The sequence below is a fragment of the Hyperolius riggenbachi genome, chromosome 7 (genome assembly GCF_040937935.1).
Source record: "Hyperolius riggenbachi isolate aHypRig1 chromosome 7, aHypRig1.pri, whole genome shotgun sequence".
Taxonomy (NCBI): Eukaryota; Metazoa; Chordata; class Amphibia; order Anura; family Hyperoliidae; genus Hyperolius; species Hyperolius riggenbachi.
The window spans coordinates 148395475-148407787 of NC_090652.1; the positions used below are offsets into that span (position 1 = coordinate 148395475).

The 12313-nt window shown below is 47.3% G+C and overlaps 1 protein-coding gene across 3 annotated transcripts in view; it reads left to right on the plus strand.

The window, feature by feature from the left end:
* ITPRIPL2 (ITPRIP like 2) overlaps positions 1 to 12313 on the plus strand; it is a 236575-nt gene that overhangs the window by 150595 nt on the left and 73667 nt on the right. For all 3 annotated transcript variants that reach the window (XM_068244754.1, XM_068244755.1, XM_068244756.1), the window contains one exon: positions 3425 to 3613. In XM_068244754.1, the coding sequence (XP_068100855.1) occupies positions 3425 to 3613 (189 nt within the window). The remainder of the gene's footprint in view (positions 1 to 3424; positions 3614 to 12313) is intronic.

Consider the following 12313-nt stretch of genomic DNA (forward strand, 5'->3'; position numbering starts at 1 on the left):
CTTTTGCAACTACCCGGGTGGCTGATCCCCGCAGAACTGTCCCATCCAGCTGGAGAGGAGGTCAGCCCAATACCTCGGCAGACCCTCCTGCCCCTGTGAGCCGTCCGCCACAGAGGCCACCCAGCGCAGCTGCTGCACCCAGGCCTGCAGCGCCTGGAGAGGTCACCTGTCACTACTGCCGCCAGCCCGGACACATGAAATTCGACTGTCCGGAGCGGAGACAGACACCACCAGCACCTGGATCATCTGTATCACCTGCACCTCACCCACAGCAGAGGCAGCCCGCCAGCGAACCACAGCCTGGATCATCCGATTTTGTCCTGTTTGCCCGCGGAAAGGAAATCCGCGACCGAACCGACCAGCAGCAACTTGTTAGAGTGAACGGCAAAGTTGTCACCGGATTTCGAGACACCGGAGCTGACATCACGTTAGTTCACTCACATCTTGTGCCAAAGGAGAGCATCAGCTCCAGCCGATCCCTTGCCCTTACTGGAGTAGAGGGCACCCTTTTCCACATAGCCCACGCCAGAGTGAAGCTGGATTGGGGAGTGGGAGGGGTCCACGAAAGGGTTGTTGGGGTTATGAAGGATCTCCCAGTCCCTGTGTTGCTAGGGACTGATTTGGGCAAGCTTGTGTCCTACTATGAACCTGCCACGACCGCCTTGTCGCTCACGGAAGGAGACGGACTCTCCACCCACCACCAGGTACTTTATACACTTGGGGGAGCACCAGGGGGAGGTGGGTTAAATGTGCCCAGTTCAAGGGTACCCGGTTCTATAGTGCCTGCTTCAAAGGCACCTGAGTTTGATGTACAGACTGTCTGTTGTGATGATGCTGTACCTGTACCTGAGTTTACTGTACAAACTGTCTGTGATGAAAATGTTCCTGTTACTGTTATAAATGCTTGTGACAATGATGTAGGTAATGCCAATATGTGCCATTCTGACAGTGTACCTGTGCTAGCCATACCACGCAGCTGCACTGCTCGGAACCCGAGCTCAGAACAGGTGGAGGGGGTTCCGGCCTCCTCCCCCTCCTCTGACCGCAGGGATGAGACCTTTCAGCCGCTGGCCTCGTGTGACATGAGCCAGTTGGCTGAAACTGACAGCGCCGTATTCTCAGCCGCACTACAAAGTGACCCAAACCTGGAGGTGCTCCGGCAGCAAGCCGCTGAGCCCCTCGCAGACGGGGCCGCTTTCAAGGTGTACTGGGAAGGTGGGAGACTGTACAGTGAGTCTGTACAGCCCCCTACTGGTAGATCACACGCGAATACCAAATGGCTTGTGGTCCCGAGTGCGTTCAGGGGACATGTGCTGAAATCCGCACATGGTAATCCTCTGACAGGGCACTCGGGTGTCCGCAAGACACTTGCCGGTATTCGGAAACAGTATTATTGGCCCCGGATGAACAGGGATGTAGCGAACTACTGCAGGGCATGTGCCGTCTGTCAGGAGCTGGGAAGGTCCAGGGATTCCCGCGGGGTTCCCTTGGGTCCACAGCCACTTGGCAGGGGAACCCTGCGTGGGCTGGCTGTTGACCTAACCAACCCACTGCCCGTTGTCAGCAGTCCCAGCAGACACCACGTCCGACTGCAGTGGCGCAAACGCCCTGTCCAGAACGGTCCATGTCGGGTCAACCCTGAGGGTAGCAGACTGCGACCGGTCCAGGGGAACCGAGCCACAGGCTCCAATAGGTTTTCCCGCCGCACTGGCAACCCGAGACCCGTCAGCCAGGTTGGCCGACCCGCAGCGGGCAGCCGACCCCAGAGCGCCAACGGGGAACTAGATCAGATCTCGCAGGTTAGCGGCAACGACACACATCTTGCTGATGAATGTCTATCTGCCTTCTCCCCAGGGAGGGCTGTCACGGACGGTTGCGGGGCCGCAGGCGCGTCCTGTAACCGCCCGTGAAGAAAAGCGATCGCACTCGATTCTCTGCGTCGATTGCGCTTCAAATCGATAGAATCTGGATTTATTGTGTAGGAGGTCTGCAGTCCTTTCTTAGCAGAGGAATAGCATCACCTTAACTGCAGGATGGCTCTTTTGATATGCTAATGAGCCTGGGCCCAGAGAGTCCCTGGCTTCAAGCTGTGCTGATGGCCCATCCATCAGGTATAAGGTGACAAACACCATGACAGAACCAATTTAGAGTGAGGAAACTCAGACACTCCGACTCCTTTTCCCAGCAGGGAGCCGACATGTGGCTTGCTGCTGCCAACTTCAAAGAACCTTTGCCTGGGAATGACCTGGTATAAATCCCAGGGGTCTCTCATATTCCATAAATTGCTATATGTATCATATTTTCTGTGTTGCCAGGCTGGCAGACCCTCCAAACTAACAGAGCAGGTAGGGCCCTGCCTGGCGTTGGTTCTGAGAACATTTCAGAACCTTCTGAGGTAAAGACTGCCCGTTAGGCAGTCCAACAGTGCCCTAATGGTACCACAGGGGTCCCACCCCTCATGTTTGGTATCAGACTGCTGGGTACATCGAGGCAGATCTGAAAATATTAGTAAATCTGCCCTGACCTGTACGGTTCTGTGAGATAGAGCCCATATATGGGTAGATATGATTTCTAGCCCCAGTACAAGAGGAGGGCTCATCTCATCTTTGAAGGAGGTGTATAGCTCCCCGCCCTCACTCCCTCCTACTGAAGCAGGGGCATAAGAATGGCTGAGGACCCAAACTCAGGGTCCTCCACACTGAACCATCTTGCACTCATCAGATGCCAGCTTGAGGATATGCTGGTATCCACCTGGTCTGAACTCTGGACTTTGAAACCAAGGACTTTATGATTCTTCCCACAATAAGGACATCTTTCCAGGAACTAAGTATTTTTCTCCCTTCTTTTATTTTTCATACTGGCTATTACTGTTTAATAATTGTCTGTATATATTAATTATTTATATTGCGTGAATAAACGACTTTCTCCAAGTCATTCACTTTCCGCTACCCTGCTTATCAGCACACACAGAAATGATCCCGGGTCTCTGAAGATACGCTACTGTTTGTTTGTTGTTGGCTAGACAGAATATCGTGTGTTTAACCGTTTTATTCGCAGGATTAGTCAGTCAGTTAGTGGGCCCCACGGTCCCATGATAACCGCGGTGGTGGCAGTTTACTCTGAACCAGTGGGTGAAGTGGTAATCACCCGTGTCTCACAGGCTCCCTTCTGAGTTGTCCGCGGCTAATTCTTAACGGTTCCTGCGCATTGACTGCGACCAGAGTTCGCACGATCTGTGCGCTGGCACCGTTTAGAAGGCTAAGTGCGGTCAGCCACTGAGGGCTCCTGTGACACAGAGGATCAACACTGCTACAGGCAACTGGCTGAAAAGTACTTCTCCTCGCTCATGCACATTTTTATAGATGTTATTGTACTAAAACAATCGGTTTCATGTTTCTCACCATATAAATGTCTCCTATTGCAGTGCTGGAGGAACTGGAGTTCTCATTAACATTGACAGAGTTTCAGCACTTGTGGAAGAACTGACAGCCGACACTGTGCAGGTCCGAGGCCTGGTTGATTCTGGGTGGTTCATTGAAACCAAACACTCAAAATCTGATTGTCTGGATGGTTCCTCGTGTGCACTAATTGACACCATCAAGAAGGGTCTGAAGTAAGTGTGTTCACTTAAAGAGTAGCTAGCTGTCAGCCATACTATCTAAAAAAAACCCAACATATATAAGTAGATAAATACTTGCTCTACTTACATAACATATGTATTGCACTGTCCACATTTTGATTTCAGTGATTGTTCTATAGTTAAAAAAAGAGGAAATCCTTCTTAGGATTCTCCATTTTAGCTGTGGCTACCTTGAAGCCAATCCTGATGTCATTGTCTCCCTCACTCTCCTCTGCCTGTTTGTTTATGCATTGCCGGCCCTCCTCCCAGTGTTCAGACACTCCCACCCAGCTCTGCAATAGAAAGTGCATTGTCTCAGCATGAGAAATATTGGCCAATCTGAGAGGAACAGAGGTATTGGAGGGGGAAAGAGGCTTCAGCTGCATTAGTTAAGTCTGAAGGGAAGTAAAGAAGCAAAAAAAGACAACCCAGCATGCCCTGCAACTTCCTTTGTGTGGTTATGTACCAAATTAGAGTCAGGTAAACTGGGGATTGAACACTTATCAACATGAAAAGTAATAGTGATTTTTAACTTTTGGATTGCCTGCTTAGCATCCTTATTACTTGTTAACTAGATAAAAATAAAGAATTGATTTTTGATTTTATGCCCGACAGTAGAGCACATGCATTTACAGAAAAGCACCATCTCTTCCCAAACCAATGATAATATAACGACACCATTCCTCAAATCCTCACCACTTCAAATGATGTCCAGTGGCACAGCAATAGGGGGTGCAGGGTTGCGACCACACTGGGACCCTTGGGCCAGAGGGGCCCTCTATCAACCGCAGTATTAGCTCTTTATTGGTCCTGTGGTGAGAATAATCACTTCTATTAATGCTTTGAATAGTAGCGATCATTAACTCACTGTTCCCTATCCCCTTCTTGCACCTCAGACACCGGGGTTGTCCTTGGCAGGTATTGGTTTCCTCTAGATTGTAAGCCTTTGCGCAGGGTCCTCCTCCTTTTGTGTCCTACCTGATCATGCACCTCCATTACTGTGAACCCATGCTAGGCATCTGAGTGAACCTAACTTGCCTAATCTCCATGCTCCCATCTAGTGACTGACTAAGCATTACCTTGTACTCATACTGTGCTGCATGATCTGGTCTTTCTTGTATCATGCATTGTCATTTTGCTGTATGTCACCCCTAAATATTGTCTGTAACCTTAACTAATGTCCAGCGCTGCATAATATGTTGGCGCTTTATAAGTACAATAAATAAATAAATAAATAAATAAATTGGTTCTCCTTATCAATTGTTATGTATCAAGTGTAGAGATGGCCCGAACAGTTCACACGTGAACCTATTTGCGCGAACTTTGGTGGTTTACGTTCGCGGTGAACTGCGAACTACCCGCCCCCTATACTACTTCATTAGGGTCAACTTTGACCCTTTACATCACAGTCAGCAGACACAGGGTAGCCAATCAGGCTACACTCCTTCCTGGAGCCCCCCCCCCCCTTATAAAACGCAGGCAGCGTCAGCCTTTTCACTCACTCGTGTGGCTGCAGTAATTAGAGAAAGGAGAGAACCTGCTGATATAGGGAAAGCTTAGTTAGGGAAAGCTTAGTTAGGCTCTTGTGTTAGGCTTGGTAGGTTGCTCCTTCTTGCTGATACTTATTGCTAAAAAGCACTCCTCATCCTGCACAGCTCTTTTGAGAGCTAATGTTGTTCTTGCAATCTATTTTTGTGTTTTGTTTTCTTAGTCTTTTTAGTTAGCCAATAAATGGTATCATCCTGATGTAAAACTTCTTGCTTTTAGGCTAACACGGAACAATACCCTAATGCTACTTTTTTTGTGTGTGTGTGTCCCACAGACACATGTGTTGCATATAGAGCCCTGTCAGTCAGTCGCAGCTGCTGGACCTTGGCCCCTTGGTAATTCCTACTATGCCACTGCCAGGCCCAGCACATTCAGTGACTACCTGTGTGTGTGACAGCTGCACATACCCACCTGTTCAGTGCACATACCTACCTACGTGAGTACACGCATTGTTATATACCACCAGTCACTGCACCTGTTCACTGTACCTTTGTGTGTGACAGCTGCACATTTGTAATACCTATCATTGCATACCCACCTGTTCAGTGCACATACCTACGTGAGCACATGCATTGTTATATACCACCAGTCACTGCACCTGTTCACGGTACCTTTGTGTGTGACAGCTGCACATTTGTAATACCAATCACTGCATACCCACCTGTTCAGTGCACCTACCTTCCTACGTGAGCGCTCGCAGTGTTATATACCACCAGTCACTGCACCTGTTCACGGTACCTGTGTGTGTGACAGCTGCAAATTTGTAATACTCGTCATTGCATCATTGTTCACAGTACCTGTGTGACCTCACGCTGTGTAATATACCAGTCCATGCATACCTGTTAACTGCACCTGTGTGACAGCTGCACATTGTATTGTAATACCAGTCACTGCATACCTTTCACTGCACCTGTGTGACTGCACATTGTATTAGTCAAGTCAGTGCATACCTTTCACTTCACCCCTCCTCCCCCCTTCCCGATATGGACAAAACAACAGGCAGAGGCAGACCCAGAGGCAGGCCACCCGACAGGTCTGTTCGAGTTCGTGCTGACATGATTTTGTGCGGCCCTGACCCAAAGTATAGTGCTCAGAAGAAGGCACGTCCCATCAACTCCCAAGATTGTCAGGACGTGGTTGACTATTTAACACAGAACACTTCATCTTCCGCAGCCACCAGCGCTACTTCAAGCACCACATCCGCTGCATTTGACACTTCGCAGGAGTTATTTGGTGGGGAATTAACGGATTCACAGCCATTATTGTTACAACAAGATGAAGGCGCTAAGTAAGTTACCCCACCTCATATGTCTGAGTTAGGCGACACTATGGACGTAAGGTGTGAGGAGGATGATGAGGTACCTGCTGTTAGTGCAGTTTATGAGGTGTCTGAGGCATGCGAAGCTGGGGAGGATGATTATGATGATATGGATGCCACATGGGATCCTAATAAACAAAATGACCAAGGGGACAGTTCAGAGGGGTTGTCAGAGAGGAGTAGGAGGAGATGAGTTCCTGAAAGAAGCAGGAGGAGCTCGTCGTCAGAAACAGCTGGTGGCAGTTTCCGGCGCCATGTATCGCCACCTATGGACAGCCAGCCAACATGCCCTTCAATGTCACCTGCTGATGCCACCATAGTGCCATCACCCCAGAGGGGCTCAGCGGTTTGGAAATGTTTTTGTGTGTCTGCCTTAGATCAGAGCAATGCCATATGTTCTCTCTGTTGCCAAAAATTGAGCCGTGGAAAGGCCAACAGCCGCGTAGGGACAACTGCCTTACGAAGGCACATGGAGAAAAGGCACAAACTGCAATGGGAAGACCACCTGAGGAAAAGCAGCACACAAAAGAAAAGCCACCCTCCTTCTCCTCTTCCTCCTTCAAGTGCATCATCTTCAGCCGCTTTCTCCCTTGCACCTTCACAATCACAGCCACCCTCCTCCACTCCGCCTCTCACCTTGAGCGGTTCCTGCTCCTCTGCCCACAGCAGCAGCCAGGTGTCCGTGAGGGTAATCTTTGAGCAGAAGAAGCCAATCTCTGCCAGTCACCCCCTTGCCCGGCGTCTGACAGCTGGCTTGGTGGAACTGTTAGCTCACCAGCTGTTAACATAACAGCTGGTGGACTCTGAGGCCTTCCAAAAATTTGTGGCCATTGGGACACCGCAGTGGAAGATACCAGGCCGCAATTATTTCTCAAAAAAGGCGATACCCAAACTGTACCATGAAGTTGAAAGGTAAGTGGTGTCATCTCTGGCACACAGCGTTGGATCCAGGCCAAGGGTCAATCTGACCACGTATGTCTGGTCTGCCAAGCACGGTCAGGGCAGGTACATTACTTACACAGCCCCTTGGGTCAACCTGGTGACCGCTGGCAAGCAAGGAGTACGTGGCTGTGCAGCAAACCTAGTTGTAACACCTCCACGGCTTGCAGGCAGGCCTGCTGCCACCTCCTTTCCTCCTGCTACATCCTCTTCGCTGTTGTCCTCCTCCTCCTCCTTGGCTGAGTGGCAGTTCAACTCTACCGGTGCTGCAATCTCCTCTCCAGCTACACAGCCCCAGCTCCCCAGGGCCTATGCTGCATGCCAGGTTTGACTGTATCACACTGTCAGAATTCTAGCGGTTTTATTTGTGGAGATATATTGAGGTGCTGATGATATTAGGGAGTACAGAAACCTATTCTATCATTTTTATGTCTGCTGTATATCTTTCAGAGGTGGAGGTCAGCCAGTATGGCTTGAAGATATTGGCAGCTAGCTTCATGGACTATTAATGTGATTGTGTGTGGTGTCAATAGACAGACAAAAGGGAACCTCATTACCTGTTTCTGTCTGTCCAGAGGAACTGTACGCTGTGATCTTTTGTATTAATGTAGACAGCTGCCATTGTCTTCAGTGAATGGACCAGTCCCCTTCAATAGGCAAGGAAGCGGCTCATTAGGCCACCAGCAGTCACTTTGATCTGCTGTCCCAGGTGTGATTGTCTGCGTCTGTCTACAGGCAATTACAGGCAAACTGCTACCTGTAACCAAAATTCAATCTTTTCATGTATGTGCTAAAATACACTTTAACCAAGGAAATAATGTGGAGGAAGCTTTTTGATGTCTGGTAGGATACAATCTCACCTATTGAATTCTGCAAACTTCAAGAAGCTAAAACAGGAACCCCTTTGAAGTTTGCATATCACAAGAAAGATTATGACAAGCGTTCGGTGATGTCACAAACGGGGAAACTGCATTAGTTCCTGGGGGCTGGACATTAAATGCCCCAGGGGACACTTCAGAGTATAAAAAGCAGAGACAGATACCTAGTGATCATCTGCTCTTGGAGATAGCGCATAGCTAGAGTTGATCTCGACTTCTGGTCGAACAAGCGGCATGCTCCTGCCGACAACGTTGAGACCTTCAAGTTGGTAACGTTTTTTTTAATCCCCATTTTTATTTTACGCAAGTATCCGTGTGTGTTATCTTTGTAACTTTTATCTTGTAACTATTTTTACTTTGTTTTTTGTAATCTTTTGTATATATTAAGTTCTGCATTGTTCTATGTTTTTCTGGAATATTAAATTATTATTTAATAAGCTTGACTTCTGCCGTACTAAACTAACACTCATAGCCTAGAGGAGACTGCAGTGTAGCTGTGTATAAGTCCGTGCCTAGTTGTATGTTTGAGCAACACTACCATATGAAATTGTAATTGCATTGTGTGTGTGGGGGCATTTGTCATACGTTGGCCTAAAGCGCGCAGCTCACCCAACGTACGAAACGCCAGTGCGAGTAGCTAACAATATCGTTCGGAACGACTGTTAGTGGTTCTGCTGCACGACAGTGTAACTTGCATTACAAGTCAGTGTCTGATTGTGCTGTGTTACTGTACAACTGTACTGTGTGTGGGTGCGTGGCGTTCTCGTATTCGGCCTAAGCGCAAAGCTGACCCAAATACGAAAACGCGGAGTGCGCGCTGAGGACTCGACAGCAGAGTGGAAGTGTCTAGCGAACCACTAGTGGTGGCAGTGAGAGGGGTTCTGAGGGGTCCCAGCCTTGTTTGTAGCTTAACTAAGGCTGCTTCCCCTCTCAGTCTGGTCAAACCCGCAGTCGGGAACCGTATACGCAGGCGTGCCGCGGGCCGGTTCCTGACATTATTCATGCAGGAAAAGCTGTCATATGTGTGTTTTAGTTTTAATATTCTATGCAAAATTTCATTGTAAACTGTAAAGTTGGGTTACTTCCTTAATATATTGCTCTATGACATCTCAACATATTCCAGGCTGTAAAGCTTATACGATTATTTTAACTTTCAAGCTGGTGATGATTTGAGACAGTAAAACATTCTTGTGGGATTGTTTTGGTTCTAGACAATTGTTTACATGTTTCTTTGCTTGAAGGCCAAGACCAGAAAGAAAAGATAAAAATTTCCCAGACAGAGAAGTCAAAATAGGAAAGATATAAAATATAAAACAAGGGGTTTTCCCAATTAGTTAAAGATGATTCAATGATGCCACCTGGTGGTTTCATAGTCTTATAAAATCAACATTATTAATACTGTTTGTTATTTGTTATGAAAGGCTGACCTCTGCCGGTTGAAGTTATTATATTTATATAATAATTGCATAATAATTATAATAATTGCAGTATTTGTATAGCGCCTTTCTCCTGTCGGACTCAAAGCGCTTGCGAGGCAGCCACTAGAGCGCACTCAGTAGGCAGTAGCAGTGTTAGGGAGACTTGCCCAAGAAACTCCTTACTGAATAGGTGCTGGCTTACTGAACAGGCAGAGCTGAGATTTGAACCCAGGTCTCCTGTGTCAGAGCCAGAGCCCTTAACCATTACACTATATAGAAAAGGATTTTATATTAAGATTTAATATGCAATTATTTCTTATGTGATTAATTGTTTTGGGAAGAATTTATATAACAAGCTTTATATTTCAATAAGTATATTAGAAGCCCTGTATGTTTTAATAAGCCTTAAATTGCTGAAGACTTTCACAGGTCTGGTTACAGTGTCAACCTGACCAATCTCATGTCTGGGGAAGTACCAAGACATTCCAACCTAATTAGCAGTGAACATTTTATCAGAAATGCGTCATGATTGACATTGTTTAGTCTCAATGTCTGGGGCAGCCAGCAGACAAGATGGCTGGTGACATCCATTTTTAATTAACTGCGTCAAATATGACCTTTTAATCAAATGTCAAAATGTCAGATGACGTTAATTCCCACAAGATAAGGTAGTTAAGAATTTATAAACAATAATATAGTGATTTAGGTATTCAAAACAAAGATAGCATTTGACGCACGGAAGCTTTAGCCAATCAGAACCTGGGATTCAGGAAAAGTCCAGATTAGGCAGCCATATTGCATCCAACCCCTATAAAAGTAGGAACTGAAAGCTCATAGTTTGCAGAAGCCCAACAATCTCCTGAGTAGACACATGAGGCAGAAGCTACCTTCCCACAAATGGTTCTAGATGCTGAAGAGATGACAGAGAAGGAGTAATATGCTTAATATTCTGGTGATTTACTTTATTAATTTTTCAGCATTAAGTTTTATTAAGATGTTAGCAAGAAGTTTTTTTTAGAAGCTATTTTTTTATGCTATTTCTTTAACCATCTTAGCGGTATGGACGAGCTCAGCTCGTCCATCACCGCCGATGGCTGCCGCTCAGGCCCTGCTGGGCCGATTTTGTTCAAATAAAGAGCAGCACACGCAGCCGGCACTTTGCCAGCCGCGTGTGCTGCCCGATCGCCGCCGCTCTGCGGCGATTCGCCGCGAGCAGCGGCGAAAGAGGGTCCCCCCAGCCGCCTGAGCCCAGCGTAGCCGGAACAAAAAGTTCCGGCCAGCGCTAAGGGCTGGATCGGAGGCGGCTGACGTCAGGACGTCGGCTGACGTCACTCCGCTCGTCGCTATGGCGACGATCTAAACAAAACAAGGAAGGCCGCTCATTGCGGCCTTCCTTGTTTATTCTGGGCGCCGGAGGCGATCGGAAGAACGCCTCCGGAGCGCCCTCTAGTGGGCTTTCATGCAGCCAACTTTCAGTTGGCTGCATGAAATAGTTTTTTTTAAATTTAAAAAAAACCCTCCCGCAGCCGCCCTGGCGATCTTAATAGAACGCCAGGGTGGTTAAGAAGATTACTACAAGTTTTACACAGCTACTAGATACAGAGCTATTGATACAGATGAGACTACTTTGGATCTTATTCTACATAACACAACTGTTATATTCTTTTTTGAATCTACTTAGAAGATTGATGACCGCTTGGTTATAAAGCCTTGATGAGATGGAATACTGTTAGAAGGAAACACTACTTGGAACTGTTCATATTTTGTATATATGCTGTATGATAAGCAAATACAATTTTTTATATAAAATCATATACTGAGTGCTCTTATTCATTTCAAGGTACACCGTCAATCTATAATTACTGTTATAGAGGGTTCAGACCCCACTATGCCGGATTTATATGATAGCAACGCTTTAAAGGCTGGTCCTTTACTGAGTTAGCAATCATGAAAAAGGCAAGAACCGCTCAGGTTTTTGACAACACCATGTTAGACATGTCTTGCCTCAAAGCGGTGAGTCACACTGGAGCAGCTCTCCTGGCTGCTCTGAACAAACAGGTGGATCAGTGGCTGACCCGCATCAACTGGAGATCGGCAAAGTGGTGTGTGACAACGGCAGCAATCTCATTTCGCCTTTGAATTTGGGAAAGATGACACATGTACCCTGCATGGCACATGTGCTGAATCTCATAATTCAGAGATATGTGTCTAAGTACCCAGGCTTACAGGACATCCTAAAGCAGTCCAGGAAGGTGTTTGGGCATTTCAGGTGGTCTTACACGGCCATGGCACACTTTGTCGATATTCAGTGGAGAAACAACTTGCCGGTGAGACGCTTGATTTGCGATAGCCCGACTCGCTGAAATTCAACGCACCTGATGTTCAACCACCTGCTACAACAGGAGAAAGCCGTCAAACAGTATCTCTATAACTACAGTCAAAGGACATGCTCTGGGGAGATGGGGATGTTCTGGCCGAAATACTGGACAGTGGACACTCATGCGAAATGCCTGCAGGATCATGCGGCCGTTTGAGGAGGTGACAAACCTGGTGAGTTGCAGTGAAGGAGCCATCAGCAACTTGATCTCTTATG